At 40.1% G+C, this 16,373-nt stretch overlaps 1 protein-coding gene across 1 annotated transcript in view; it reads left to right on the plus strand.

Annotated features, from left to right (window-relative positions):
- LOC106600813 (syntaxin-1B) overlaps positions 1 to 16,119 on the plus strand; it is a 61,620-nt gene extending 45,501 nt beyond the window's left edge. The window contains exons 6-10 of the mRNA XM_014192509.3: positions 4,171 to 4,279; positions 5,787 to 5,860; positions 6,147 to 6,284; positions 7,768 to 7,878; positions 8,445 to 16,119. Of these exons, the coding sequence (XP_014047984.1) occupies positions 4,171 to 4,279; positions 5,787 to 5,860; positions 6,147 to 6,284; positions 7,768 to 7,878; positions 8,445 to 8,525 (513 nt within the window). The 3' untranslated portion in view covers positions 8,526 to 16,119. The remainder of the gene's footprint in view (positions 1 to 4,170; positions 4,280 to 5,786; positions 5,861 to 6,146; positions 6,285 to 7,767; positions 7,879 to 8,444) is intronic.
- Positions 16,120 to 16,373: the final 254 nt, after the last annotated feature.

Below are 16,373 nucleotides of genomic sequence, written 5' to 3' on the forward strand. Positions count from 1 at the left end.
AAGTACCAAAAATGTGTTGATCAAACATAAAGCTTCTGGTGTATCATAAAGAAAGAGAATACACGGCTTCACCACAACTTTAGCCTTCTGCCAATGTAACCGATGTGAAATGGCTAGTTAGTTAGCGGTGGTGCGACCTGAAGGAGTTGTTCCCCTTGCACTGCAACGGCCGTGGCTTTTGTGGCGCGATGGTAACGATGCTTCGTGGGTGTCAGTTGTTGATGTGTGCAGAGGGTCCCTGGTTCAAGCCCAGGTTGGGGCGAGGAGAGGGACGGAAGTTTTACTGTTACACCAACTACACTTTTGCAGACCTGGCTTTGAAAAAGAAACGAAAAAAAAATACTATTTGAATACAGGTCTGGATTTAAAGCCTTATTGTTATTGTACCATGTGGCCTGATGCCTACCCATAACACCACTACTTAGGCCTAGAGTATAAATCTTCATATAGTAGGAGACTTAAGGGATACCTCTATGAAGCGGGAATTCCAAAGGCCTTCATGAGCATGGACTGTCATGCACCACTGAATGTAAACGCTCATTGACATCCATTTATCTTTTGACATGATAGAAAAGGTGTTAAATTGATCATGTCATTTCAATGACTGATGAACTAAGTGATTATATAGCACATAAGAAAGGCCCTATGAAAGATATATTCAAATGTACTTTTAAGATTAAACAACTTGGCATATATCAAGTGTTTCAGAGTCGAAATGTGCTAAAAGAACGAATGATTAAAGATTAGGATAAATGTTCCGCTGGCTTGGGGTAGGTCCTCCCCCTTGAGTTGTAACCTGTTCTCAAATTAACCGGTGATGGTGAATGAAGCTTCATTCTCAAATTATGATTCATTAGGTTATGACGTCTGCATGAGGACTAATTATCTTTCACATAAAAACACATTTAAAAGTCTTTGTTTAGAGTAACACAAAAACCAAAGGTATGTTCTTTGAATATGAAGTGAAATTATGATGGCACCACATTCTCTGAATGGAATTGTGAAAGATTGTCTGACTGCTCAATGACAAACAGTTATCAATTGTGGTAGGAGGGAGAGTCCTTTTTACCTTTTACCGCGGTGGGCTAAATCAGGGTCACAGAGTGTTTCTTGGTAGTTTAAACAAATCTACTTTGAAATCAAATTATACACCTCACACACACATGTTATGGGCTTTAAAAAAGAAGACACCTGTGCCATGTTAGATATAGAGTTGAAATGTATTCAATTTTGAGTTTACACCCCAATATTACACATTTTATATACTGAACAAAAATATAAACGCAACATGCAACAATTTCAAAGATTTTGCTGAGTTACAGTTCATATAAGGAAATCTGTCATTTGAAATAAATTCATTAGGCCCTAATCTATGGATTTCACATGACTGGGCAGGGGCCACCCGCTTGGGAGCCAGGCCCACCCAATGGGGAGCCAGGCCCAGCCAATCAGAATGAGTTTTTCCCCACAAAAGGGCTTTATCACAGACAGAAATACTCCTCAGTACCGGTGCCACTCCCCTCAGACGCTCCGACTTGTGTAGGACCCCAATGTGGAGGCCCTGGGCTGGCGTGATTACACGTGGTCTGCAGTTGAGACCTGTTAGACATACTGCCCAATTCTCTAAAACAACGTGGTAGAGCAATGAACATTGAATTCTCTAGCAACAGCTCTGGTGGACATTCCTGCAGTCATCATGACAATTGCACGCTCCCTCCAAACTTGAGACATCTGTGGCATTGTGTTGTGTGACAAAAGTGCACATTTTAGAGTGGTCTTTTATTGTCCCCTGCACAAGGTGCACCTGTGTAATGATCATGCTGTTTAATCAGCTTCTTGATATGTCACACCTGTCAGGTGGATGGATTATCTTGACAAACGCAACAATGCTCACTAACAGGGGTGTAAACAAGCATGTTAGAGAAATACACTTTTTGTGCATATCGAACATTTCTAGGATCTTTTATTTCAGCTCATGAAACATGAGACCAACACTTTGCATGTTGCGTTTATATTTTTGTTCAGTGTACATCACAGAAGGCGGAACTACAACAAAACCATTTGACATAGAAACACCAGATTTTCAGCAGGTTAAAAAAAAGACATGTTTAGGAATGATGAATTAATGAAAAATAGTATTAGCATTTCACCCAGGAGACCACTAGTCATTTGACTGCAGGAACGGGCTATGAGACCTTTGAATAAGCCGCACCACTACCCTGCAGTATGAAAAGGAGGAGGTATAAAAAGGAGCGACACAGCGACACTGCCAACATTATTCACATACAGTGGGGTCTGAAATTATTGACACCCTTGATAAAGATGAGCAATAATAACTGTATAAAATAAATTATTCAAATACTAAGCTATACTGTGTGTTCGAAACATTTGGAAAATATGTTATTTTATACTAATACAATTGCTCTAAAAGGTAAGGGTTAAAATTATTGACACCCCCTAAAGATTCTTATAAATAAAGTAGTCAAAAGTTTAGTATTTGGTCCAATATTCCTAGCACGCAATAACTACATCAAACTTGTGACTCTACAAACTTGTTGGATGCATTTGAAGTTCCTTTTGGTTGTGTTTCAGATCATTTTGTGCCCAATAGAAATTAATGGTAAATAATGTATTGTGTCATTTTGGAGTCACTTTTTTAAATAAATAAGAATAGAGTATGTTTCTAAACACTTCTTCATTAATGTGGATGCTACCATGATTATGGATAATCCTGAATGAATTGGGAATAGCGATGAGTGAGAAAGTCACAAGAGGGTCAAAAATCATACCCCTAAGACATCTCACCGTTACCAATAACAGAGGAGTAGGATTTTTGACCCTCTGTGACATCATTATCCACGATTCATTCGGGATTATCCATAATGTAGTCGTTGCGCGCTAGGAATATGGGACCATATACTACACGTTTGACTACTATATTTATAAGAATCTTTAGGGGTGTCAATAATTTTGACCCCTACCTTTTTGAGAAACAATACTGTTACTTGTTAAACAAAATCATCTCTTTCTCTGAGCAATTGTATTAGTATAAAATAATATCATTCCCCCTATTTTTGAGCATCTAATATAGTTCAGTATTTGAATTATTATCAAGGGGTGTCAATCATTTCAGAACCCACAGTGTACCAATACAAGTACAATGGCAAAGGTGACATTTGCCATATCAAATCACATGAACAACTCTAGATACTCAGTATTACCCACCTAAACATTCAATCAAGCTGTGCACTGAATTGTGCCTTTTTCAAAACAACACCACTTTCCTTTAAACCACCCAAATGTTTATTCATTTGAAATTCAGATCATCTCACTGTGAACCAATGTTCTTCAGAGGTGGCCAGAAAGGACATCTGTCATTGTAGGCTCTTGACTCTCTCAACCACCTGATCCTCTGACTCACTGCCACTAATCCAGCCTCTCTTCCATCCTCACCATAGCTACACTTAGACAAAACGGGTTCCGAAAGGGTTCTTCGGCTGTCCCATTAGGATAGCCCTTTTTGGTTTGAGGTAGAACCCTTTTTTGTTCCAGGTAGAACTATTTTGGGTACCTTGTAGAACCATCTGTGTAAAGGGTTCTACCTGGAACCAAAAAGGGTTCTTCAGAGAGTTCTACTGTGGGGACAGCCGAAATAACCCTTTTAGGTTCTAGATAGCACCTTTTTTTCTAAGAGTGTACCTCGCCCTTATTCTCTGCCTTGCATTGTTAGTGGGTTATTCAGGCAAGCGGAGAAGGAGACACTGCTAGGCTGAATCTCAGGCCTTCCCTCCAGCACACAGTATTGAGCCATCCTTGCTTTGACCCCTGCCTGTATTATTTTCAGCAGTAATTCAATGCACAAGGCTCAGTGATACTCAATGATCCCCTCTGGTGGTCGGAACGTTCAACTGCCACTGTCATTGACTTTGCAGCATCAGCAAAATCTCTAACGCAGCAGCCATTATTTGAATGGAGGTGCATGTGTGCATACATATGAAGGCGTTTCTGCCATTTTCATCAAGGGTATGATTGATGTGCACTGCAAATGGCCAATTAGGCATCATCACAGTATCAGATGGTGTTGATTTACCTTATTTGTGATTTTCTTTGCTCCAGTGGCCACTCCCTAACCCCCCCTCTCATCTGATCTCCCTGTGTCTGACCTTTTAGCACTCGACGCTGTCACGCAAGTTTGTAGAGGTGATGACCGAGTACAACACCACGCAGTCCAAATACAGGGACCGCTGCAAGGACCGTATCCAGAGACAGCTGGAGATCAGTGAGTATCTGTAGCCCACCATCCTCATAGGGCACAGTTAATACACCCCTGACATTAGATACTATACTCTACATCAGGGATCATCAACGAGATTCAGCTACGGGCCGATTTTCTGTTGAGCGGATGGTCGGGGAGCCGGAACATAATTACAAATCATTTGTGGACTGCAGATTAATCTCATGAAGCCCAAACCGATATAATGTTTGACTAAAACATTATAATTTCAAGCCTTGCTTACACTTGTATACAATCACGTGTCTCTCTATTATGCGTGGGAATATTTGGGAATATCCAAATATTTGGGAATATCTTTTATATCCAACAATTATTTATTTTTTATGTAAACTTTTTGTGGGGGCGGGGAGGGGGGCAGAAAAATTGGGGGGGACAAATGATTCCACCCGCGGGCCAAATTCGGTCCGTGGGCCGCCAGTTGGGGAATCCTGCTCTATATAGTATCTATGTATGGAGATACTATACAAGTACAGTTCATAGTGAATAAAACCATACACAGACATTACAGTATATTGACATTATCAACCTAGATTCTCTCTTTTAGGGTGGATTAGGCCTAGATTTTGTTTAGCATTCTTTGTCAATTACTTTGTTAAAATGGCTGCACAAATACAACACAATTGATTGGTTGATTGATTTTGTGATTGGTAATAAATCAACAAGACTAATGCCATACACACACATGCTGACAGCAGACAGGGTAACACCGACTGACAAGGAGGTACATTAGTATCTTACACAAGAAATAGCCAGAGTTCTTACTAAATATACACTGGTACCCAACAGTGCAGACACAAAAATGGGCTTTGCAGACGTAAGGATATTTTCAAGGCAGCCCCACTGACCTGCATATGAGACAGACTGGAAATCACAGACAGTGAGTATCCTTTTAATACTGAAGTACACAGATACAGACACTGGCAAGCGTTTCATACACAACTCACAGCCATAGTGACATCTGAGATCCAGACATCATCTACTATTATGCCTAGACACAGTATTTTTCAAAGACTGGGACAGATTTAACAGAATAGATGCATTTGAAGTTTATTGAGACGATACTAAGTAGACAAGAGATTTGAATGGCCACATATGACCACATATTAGCCAATGATAAGTTGTATAGTCATGCAGATTGCAAAAACAGAAGACCTTCCTTATAGTACAGTGATAACTTCATTGTAATTCAGCTCGCACATTTTATTTAAAAGCTGTATTTTCTTTCATATTATTTCATTTTGAATAATATTTTTCGGATACCTTAGAGCTTTAAATTGATCTAGATTATTCTAGACATCTGGTTAGAGATACATGCTCTTTTTTAATTACTGCCCAGAATCTGTGCTGTGCCTCAAATTGGCACTAAAACGGTGGAAATGTGTTGATTTAAATAACTAAACTGTAAGTGCATCAGGCAAAGCATTATGATAATTTGTTGGCAATATATTTCATTGTGTGTGTGTGCGTGCGTGTGACTGTGTGTGCTCGGCAGCTGGGAGAACAACCACCAACGAGGAGCTGGAGGATATGCTGGAGAGTGGCAAGCTTGCCATTTTCACCGATGATGTGAGTACAACACCTGAGCCTGGCCATTCCCCATGGCAGACATATATCCACAGTGAAGGCCTGGGGACCACAGACACTAATAACCTGTGTTGCTAGTCATAGCTAACTCGCTACACCTGTCACGTTTGCATTCAATAAACTACTGCTATGTTGACTAGTATTAGTCCTCATATGAATTTTAACAGAAGAAGAATGTTGATTATTACAGGTGGCAAAAGAACACATTCGAATCCTCTTCTCTCCTCATCCTCGGTCTCCTTCTCAACCCTCTGTTTTGGGTCCTTAGATCAAGATGGACTCTCAGATAGACAAGCAGGCCCTGAATGAGATTGAGACCCGACACACCGAGATCATCAAGCTGGAGAACAGCATCCGCGAGCTGCACGACATGTTTGTGGACATGGCCATGCTGGTCGAGAGCCAGGTAAAGTTTTGTTTTTATTTGAAATGTCTTTAAAAGATGAATGAATGAATAAAAGCCCAGTTTTATGCCATTAGCCTTATGTTGAGCACAGAATAGATTTGAATTGGCCTAACTCACACCAATATCAAGGGTGTGGTTGAATTCTGCACCAATGGTATCAGAGTCATTTTGTGATGTTAAAATGAAAACATTGGGGCATCTATGTATCTTCAAACTGAGCCTTACATCTTTCATAATGAAATTCGTCCAACTGTGATTTGGTTTTTGCCACGATTGACTGAGAACGGGGCAGATATTTGGAGCTGAGAGTTGAACATATGACATTTAGCCTCGGGCGTGTGGGTTCACAGGCATATTTGAGTAATTGTGCTTTGAGACTAGAGAAGTGTTGCATGTTATTATTCTATATTTAGATGGAGACTGTGAGTAAACACACTGTTGCCTAAACTAGTTCCACACCAATAGGCAATGCTGTGTAGCCATTCAGATAAGCCCTGGCTACAACTGTAGCGTTTTTACATCCTGGTTTCATCAGTGTAGCCAGCTCTCTGCTGCTAGTGTTCAGTTATCTTAATGAATGGGTTCTTACAGTATGTTCAGGGTTGTGGCTGTACGCAGTGGTTGCACTTAAGTTGAAATGGTATAGCAAAGACAGAATACCTCACATGAATACTGGATGATATTCTAGATTTTTTGTCTTAAATGTGTTAGTAACATACTACAGTTTATTCCCAAAATTATGACAACTTAATTAAGTTACATTTTCAAATATTGTCATATTTACAGAACATTTGTTAATATTACATAGAATCTCTATATGTGAGATACAATATGAGAATAGTATGCTGCCAATTTCGATTCTCACTGTGAAGAAATGACCGTTGACTTCCACTAAGAGCCTATGAATATCATCTGGACGACCTAAATTAGAAAATTGCTTCTGGGTAACAGGGAAATATGGTTTCTAAGTTTAGCTCATGCACTATAAACCGTTGGTGAGTTGGATTATTTCATCCAAACTACAATAGGGAGGAAAAATGCTTTTGAGTGATAATTCTTCTCTTTCTCTGGGGGCTTTTCCTCATGGACAATATGCAATTGTGTATGATGAATAAACATAGGTACTTAGCTACGCTCATCTCATTTATGTATCAATACCGTTGTTTCCTTTGGCAACATTATGCAGCACACAATATTAAAAATCCATCGTTAGACGGAAGACAACATGTAGATGAGAATTGGCTTTATCAATATCACTTACAGTACTTTGTAACTGGAATAAAAATGAATAGAAAACGTATATTTGTGCTAGAAGCTTTGTTTTGGATTCGAAAGAACAGAAATACGATACCACACATGAGCCTTAAAAAAACATGGGGCGGAAACATATGCGCACAACGTGGTTGAGGCTAACTTCAAGTGGTAATAGGTATTCTCCTCAGTCCGCTTGCATTTTGATGACGGTGCTTTTTGCTGTTTACAGGGAGAGATGATTGACAGAATTGAGTACAACGTGGAACACTCCGTGGACTTTGTGGAGCGGGCGGTGTCTGACACCAAGAAGGCTGTCAAATACCAGAGCCAGGCTCGCAAGGTAAGTCACAGGCTCTCCGTATAACATGGCTAACGCATATATTGTGTATACGCATAAATACAGCCACATGTTTTATCACTGTTACGTTGCTGTAACCCACATCCCATACTCTCATGAGGATGTATACATACTGTACATTGTAATATACATACTATACGTATGACATCATATAAACACACACACACATACTAAAAGAGGCACAGCATCCTCCTACAGTCAATCATATCACAAAAGGTTCATGCCCACCACCCCCTCATACTATATTATTAAAGAGTACACACACACTCACACACACACACACTCGAATAATAATAATATCCGCCACCGCTTCATGTACAGCGCATTCCACCCTCACTCACACAGTACCTCAGTGATTACCAAGCGACCAACCTCCACAGACACATGATAGCTCCAACCTCCACAGACAATGTACACACTAATGTGTTGTATAGATAAATGATATTGTACCTTACCGTAAAACTGTCCCGTAGCATGTATACAATCACAAGTGTGTCTCCCTGTGTCTTGCTAACACCATCACCGCCTTGTCGTCCCCCCCCATGCAGAAGAAGCTCATGATCATCGTCTGCTGTACTATTTTGGGAGTCGTCTTGGCATCCACTATCGGCGGATACCTGGGCTTTTAATGACGACAACGACGAAAGGCGGCCACAAGAGAAAGAAAAAAACACACAGAGAGAAAAATATCATATACAATATCAGATAAGGAAAATGTTCTAAAAGGGGTGGGGTTGAAAAAACAAAGACAAAAAAACAAAACCGACATTATAGCTGACTAAATACATAACATATACAAAAAAAGAGGGTACAAATAAACAAACAATTTGCAATGTACATGTAAATGTATTGAACATAAGAAACAGCACATGGGTTAGCTACCTGGAAAGAAATATGACGTAAAACATTTGTTTTTTAACATTTGTTTTTTTTTTGGGGGGGGGGGGGCTCCAGGACAGTGCCAATGACTGCTAAATTGTGTGTTGTTCCAGCAAAGGTAGTTCACTTGGATGCGATTTTAGAACATAATGCACAAAACTGGAGAAGGATTAGGAGGATCGGTGTAGTTTATTTCATAGATACAATAATCCCGTTACGTTGGGAGAGACTGACTTTGGTTTTGCTTGAACAGTGTCTTTTAGAGACTTCTCATGGGTTGATTATTCCTGTCAATCACGTTAATCAGCCAGACAAATTAGTGTAGTCAACTTGAGTAACCCGGCAATAGGCTGATCAAATCTCCTAGATAGGCAACAATGTCTTTACTTCGACCAATAGGGACAAGAGCTTACACCCATGGAGCTGTTACTACGGCAGATGAAAGGCCCTGGCTGACAGACAGATGGAGGCGTGTACTTTAGGGCGTGGCACTGCAGTAGCAGGTTTGAAAAACAACTGACAGTTTGCAGGTGCTCCATCAAGGCCCTTCTCTGCTCTTATCCATACAGTAGGAGCTTGGAGAGAGGAACGTCTCTGGGCCTTCAGCTAATTCCATATGCCTGCGGCAGAAACCAAATTCAGAGAGAGATTAGAGAGGTGAGACGGGAGGGGTGAGGTAAACCGACGGTCGAACTATGCAGTTTTGACAAAGAAAGCCGACCAGCTCGAGTTTTCCCAAGGATGTTAAGAGAGAACAGACAGAGAGAAAAAAATGATATTATAAAAGGTTGCAAGATACACCAGAGAGGGAAGGAATAGAGGGAGGTGAAAGAAAGAGAGACCTATAGCCGTCATGCCTGTTCTACAGATTAGGAACATATTAAAAAGTAAAGATGAAAATTGAACAACGGAATCTCAAAACTTGAAATGCTGGCAAGCCCTGGTGCAGAGTGTCATGTCTTACTTTGGAAGTGGTTAGTTCTACTGTGGTCGTGTAGTGTGTGACGTGTCCTGTGACAAATAGTCTGGCCTCATATTTCCTTTATGGATCTTTAGCTATATTTTGCATTTTGCCGTTTTGCTTTATTTTATTTTCAAAGATACAAAACATATAAGCAAATGGGTACTGTGAATGGAACACGTTTGTGTGCCCCTCTTGTGAAATTGTATTTTTACTAAGCAGAGATATAATCTTAAAAAACACGCAACTATAGAATCTATTCATAAAACATGTTAGGTATTAATAATTGATCAATCGGTCGGTCATGTTGAGTTTTTAGGGAACCTATTCAACCCTCCGCTTGAGTTGTTTGGGTGCTATTTCACGAAGATGGGCGTTTCCCTCTTAATTTCCATTGATGGTGCTAACCTATTACCAGTTCAGAATGGCAAGGTCAGGAGAGAATACTGGGCTCTACGATTGCACATTCTACAAACTAATGCCATTTGAATTCAGGCCCACGAACAAATATGAATGCTGCTACATTTATCTGAAGGAGACAGCTCTACCTTGCCAAGGAAATATGCATGGCAACATGATACGGATGTCATGGTGACTCTGTTGAAGCCAGCACTGTAATGTCGCAGATTAAAATCCAATTGCGGGAATAACTGAATCAAAATCATGACTCACGAGCCTCTTGCCCTCAAAGTCCCAATTCCCTGGCTTGCGTTGACGGTGTTGGCCCCGACTAGATGAACTAAAGCGTTCTGACTGTTTGGGGTCACCTTCATGGAGTAGTGTCCCAGTTTAGTTCATATGACAAGGCCTTACCCCCTGTGATCTAGATTGGACATGGACCTAATCAGAATGTAGAATATACTCTACGATCAATAGATGTTGAGAAAGCAATAACTTTATTGCTGGTGTATTGATTTGATTTGAATATAGTCAATTTAAAGATGAACCCAATTATCCTTTGACGTTAGCTTCCTATATGTAGGAACTTCATAGGATATAAGTTGTAGCCTAGAGGTTAAGAGCGTTGGGACAGTAACTGAAAGGTTGCTGGTTTGAATACCTGAGCTGACTAGGTGAATAATCTGTTTATGTGCTCTTGAGCATGGCACTTAACCCTAGTTGCGACTGTACTACGTTCTGGATAAGATTTTCTTAATTTCAAGTGCCCAAACAGACTATGCTAGTCCCCGCAAGATGAAACTGTGTTTTCTTGTAATTGATACTTTGACTGTATAATTGTAATAATTGTAAGGAAAAAAACAATGTTGTCAAATGTTTTCGGGAAAATACTCATTTTGTGTTGAAAATGTCCTTAATATTGTAAATTCAAAGGGAGGAGACAGCTCTCAGTTTTCTGAACTTGGATTTTAAGATGGAAATGTAGCTAAATTCAACATTTCCAAGTGCCAAAAGTGACTCTGTTCAGTGTAAAACCAAAGGCGCATGAGTTTACTCCATGAGTGCCCCAACACAGAGAATCACGTTAGTTTAACCTTTGGACACTGAATTGTCCATTAATGCACATCTCACAGGACATTGGATAGGAATTAGCATACCTAATTCATCTTACCTATTGGCGGCTACAAAATCAATACACACCCACCCACCCTTCACAGTTAAATGGTCATTCCCCTGTCATTGTCATCAGCAAGGAACATTATTTTCTAAGTCATCGGTTTCTTGGTGAATTTCTAAGTCAAGTGGCCCAATGATGGTCATCCCTGACTGACTGTCTGTCATTGAACTGTCTCTGTTGTTGTCCAAACTTTAAACTATAGTAACTACATTCAAGTTATGTTCCACTTTCAGCTCGGTGGCCAACCAAATCATGGCCCTTTCCAGTGCTAAGTAGTAGTTAGCTGATGCTTTGTGCTAAAGCCTGCCATTTCATCATAAGGACAATACTTGCAATAAATAGGAAGCTGAAACCTTAAATGAAATGTTCAGTCATTTCACATATCCATGCAAAAGGCTCTTTGGTTCTGAGTGTGAAACAGTGGCCTTTGATAGTGGGCTGTCCTTTCAGAATGGGAGTTTGCATTGCTGACTTTTTTCATGAACAACCACATAACTTTGGGAGATTGGCACTCACACCTTGGAACACAGTGAGCAAGAAACAACAAAAAAGGGCCTCTATTTAAACATGATTTAACTTCAGGACTAACCCATGTCACTGTTTTCTACGTGCATACCGGTAACCACTTTTGAGTTCTGTACAATCTCGATCACCACGAGACGTGATATTTCAGTCCCACCATGACTTAAAGGCTCTAATATTACTTTGGTGAGCCTCTGAAGTCCAATTTGTATCTTTCCATGGCAAGAATGTCTTGCTGCAGCAAGAGACATTGAGGGCAGAGGAATGGCGAACGGGAAATGTAGGTTCGTTCGACCAACATCTCCAGCCACAGATCCAGGAGGGAATCTGACTGTAGTCCTCAAGTCATTCCAGCACTGGCCAGCATGTTCTTTTTAAAGCTTCTGTGTATTTAATTGTGTCCAACCACTTACATGTACAGTTAAAATGGGGTTATATTGATGTCGTTGTTGTTTTTTTAAAAGGAATATGGCTAGGGAGCCCTTATTCTTATTAAGGCATGCAACTTTCGGCTTTGTGAGTTTGCATGGTAATTTCTGCTCTCAATCATGTGCGCACTTTACACTCTTAAGAAAACACTGTCTATCACGTTCACGGTTTATTTATCGATCGATTATTTATAGTTACTCACTGGGGACGGGGTGAGGGGTTGTAGTTATATCGCTGCTGGTGTCTGTTTTATCGCAAGTCTACAGAGACACCATATTGACAGTGGTACGTCCAGGGGGGTGATCTACGTATGTACGAGTGTTTGTAAACCTCTGGGTACTGTTTGGTGCAAAATGTCGTCCCTCCCTTCCTGCAGAGTACTGTAGTGTGCGGTTTTCCCCCACCATGGCAGAACCCCGAGTAGTAATTCTGATACATTCCATCCTGTAGCCCTCTTTCTCTCCCATGGCATCTATCCCACTTTGCTTCGTGTGCTTCTATGGTGGCGTATGCGTCCTTTGTGAGGAAACGTTAATCGTGAGTCTTTAAGCTGCGACTGCAACTTGTGAGCTCCTAGGCCTTGTGTGCATGCCCCTCGTCCCTGGCAACAACAAAAAGATGGTGCGTGTGTGTGTTTGTGTGTGAGCATGAACGTTTGTTTGTGTACAGTATGTGTGTGTACGTCTGCGATCGACGCAGGCCAGTTGCATCACACTCTGAGCACGCGACTAGGCATAAGGGCTGTTCGGGTTTAGCAGGTCCATGGGTTGTAGCTGTTGAGTTCCAGTTTTATGTTGAAAACAGAACAACAACAAAAAATACACTATTTTAATATGTAACCAAATTCAAACCAAAGCATTTTGCCCCACGTGTTCTCAGTCACCTGATCAAAGAGCACAAAGAAAGTCAAGTTTACAAAAAAATGCTTATAATATAATAAGAGTAATCTAGAGTTATCATCCAGATTATCTCCCCCCCCCCTTCAAATCATTGTATGTTGTTCTGTCAGCTAATTGATTCAAACTTCTGAGTTGACTTGTTGAAAAGACTTCACAAATTGTCCTTTAATCATTTGTAGTTTGTAGTCTTTGTGGTTGTAATAGTGAGAAGAGATGCATAGTCATGTGATGTACAAGGAGTCCTCTTACACGTGGGTCCAAAGGAGACAACAGTGACGATTATTATTTGGTGAGACACATATCCCTATCCAAACTTCTGTGTCGTCTATACACCTGTCTTTATGCACACAATATATACATGTTTTTTGTTATGGCCTCTTTAACACCCAATTCAACGCTCACTTGCTTTGCTTTCTCTGTGCTGGCAACACACCTGAGCTGAGTGTACCCAGATCAACTTTGGTGAATATAAGGGCACTGACCTGGATGAACCAAAGTATTCTGTTTTTATTCCTGTATTGTTTTGAACTTAAAAGATGTATCGGGTGTGCGGAACATCGGAATGACCTCCAAACGTAGTGAGCATAGAGAAAGCATTCTGTAAATGAGTGGAGAATAAATGACGGTAATGACCTTGCCATCTAGCTTCTGTCAGTGCAAAGCCTTATCAGTGCAGCCAATGGAAAGGAAAACCTCTTCTGGAAAGGGTTTGAATATGGTCTTGAACTGCAAATATAACCAGTTCGATCTTTCAAAATGAATTACCTGTTTTATATTATCATGGTTCATATTTGGGGTTTCCCTGGCTATATATGGGCACCCTTACATATTTGCTTGTTGTAGCCACAAGAAATTCAAGGCCCTATGCAATGGCCACTGGCTTTATCCTCACCGTTATGTCAATATTCAAACTGCTTTCACAGAAGAGGTTGCTCAACCAACTAAATCCTCTTCGGAGATGCTACTTTCTATTGTGGTTTACTAATGTGCTACTGTTATTTGCCACAATGAAAGCGTTTGTTGTTTTCTTTGCTTTATGGTCCTATTCTGGAACATACTCACCATATCTCACAACAGTATTCCTTTGTATCAGTGTTCTAATTGGGAGTGGGGTTGGCGGTGTAGGAATGATGCCCCCGAAATTGTGACTTCAGAAAGTTGATTATTATCTGAATGGTCATAACAGTAGGTTAACAGAAAACTGAATAGATATTACATATATTATTATAATGAAAAGAAAGTGCAGTAACATTTGCAAACTGAGGGAGATGGCAAAATGATCAAATGCTAAACTCAAAAAGTGAGTGATTATATTATAGCAATGATTTAAAGAAATAAAGGAGTTATGTTAACAAAAATAATAGTAGTAATATTGAATGCTCGCAATTTTGTTAAACTGAACTGGATCTTTGTGTCTTGTAATTATTGTAAATACTTCAAAGAGAGAAAAAATGACTTGCATGTCCATGTATAAAACTACTGAGAAACTTGTTCCTGTCAAAGTTGTGAAGTGGTTCGATCTCTGCCCTATCCCCACTGTCCCCCCTCTTTGGACTGACCGTCTGTACATATATGTTCTTTCAGTTTTAATGCGTGTTTGGAGAGTGTTTGGACAAAAGAAAGAATAATTTGTGTGACCAACCATATCAGTCAAAAACCAACCAGTTTGATTTCATTCAGAGGTATCCGTCTCTGATGAATAGTGCTTCCCTCCATCCGTAGTAAGAAGGGAGTGGCAATGTACATATTGCCATGTTGTCTCAGTTTCCTGCTTCCAGGCCAAATATGAACTCAAACACTTTCTTTGTCTCCAATTATTAGCTGGAAGTCAGCCAAAAAGAGCCCTGTCATTATGATTGGTATTGTCTTGTATAATGACAATGTCAACCTTGTCACTTGGCTTTGGGCTTCTTCTCATGGGCCCAGGGTCTCTCATCGCTGTGGAAAGTATACTGTGGTGAAAAAAGAAGTCCTTCTCTTAATTGAACCTGCCATTATGTAGTGGTCATGACATTTAGAGTCATTAAGTACTAATTTGTGTGATCTTTAATGTCTGGCAAGTGTTGCAACTCTCCTATATTCGTGTGCATAGGAGAGAAAATGATTTCCATTGTCAAAATTGTAAGAAGAATTTTTGAAATGAGTTAGGCTCTGCGTTGAGTTTTGTCCTCTTTTGTATTGATATCTTAGCGCGTCAGATGCGAACAACTGAATCACCTTCTTAGGAGTTTGAGAGGATTTGTCCCAATTGTGAGGCAACCCAAGGAGGTCTGATCCTCAAAGGGAAAATTGTGGCTCATACTGAAAGATTGGCCTGTGACAATACAGAAATCCACTTTTATGTGCAATACAAAAGAAAAAGGGCTTTCTCTAACATGCAGAAGTGAGACAAAATTATTTCAGACCTCGGTCGACCACAACACAGTTTTGGTTGCAGATTGAAAGCCACAGTTGGTGGAAGTGATTTGAAATGTGTAACAACACAGGCAGAAGAGAACAACTCCATCTTGTTCAGTGAAAGTCAGTTAGAGGGGGTTGTCAGGGTGGGAGAGATCGAAGTGAAACAAGAAAATGATACTGAGAGAGACTGAAAAAAAGAGGACAGTTGGATCGCTTGCTGCAACTTTGACTGGAAATGCAACTTGTGTCCCGTTTTTTTTGTGTGTGTGTGTGTATGTGTGCGTACCGTAATGTAAAAAACTATCTGTCCCTCTCTCTCCCTCTCTTGTACTGCTGTTTGCTGTTCTGTTTAGTTAGTGTGATGTGCCAGTATCTCCCCTCCTCTCGCTCCCTTTTCTCCATGGATCTTTAAGATGACAACTCTATGCAGATGCTGTCTTTTATAAGTGTGTCAAATTTTAATTTAAAATAAAAACTATTAAAAAAAAAAAACTAACCCGACAGACATATTGAAATGATAATAAAAAAATGAATAAAGAAAAGGATTGTTCAGTGTACCCTCGCAGTGGTTGGTCTTCATTACTGTTGTCAGTCTCCATTGCTATAGTACACAATGGCTCAAATTCAATTGTATTATTTGCCAATTATGTTCTTAGATCATAATCTACCAAACATATGGCAATGTAATGTTATTTCATGTTATTTTGAATTAGGAATATGGGATATTAGTTTGTGTTAAGCATCCTCATGTTATCCTATCAACACCTTGTCATGAAGCATTAAGTGGGTCTGAAGTCCCTGGGGCATATTC

This window comes from Salmo salar, chromosome 03 (assembly GCF_965601325.2).
Source record: "Salmo salar chromosome 03, fSalSal1, whole genome shotgun sequence".
NCBI lineage: Eukaryota > Metazoa > Chordata > Actinopteri > Salmoniformes > Salmonidae > Salmo > Salmo salar.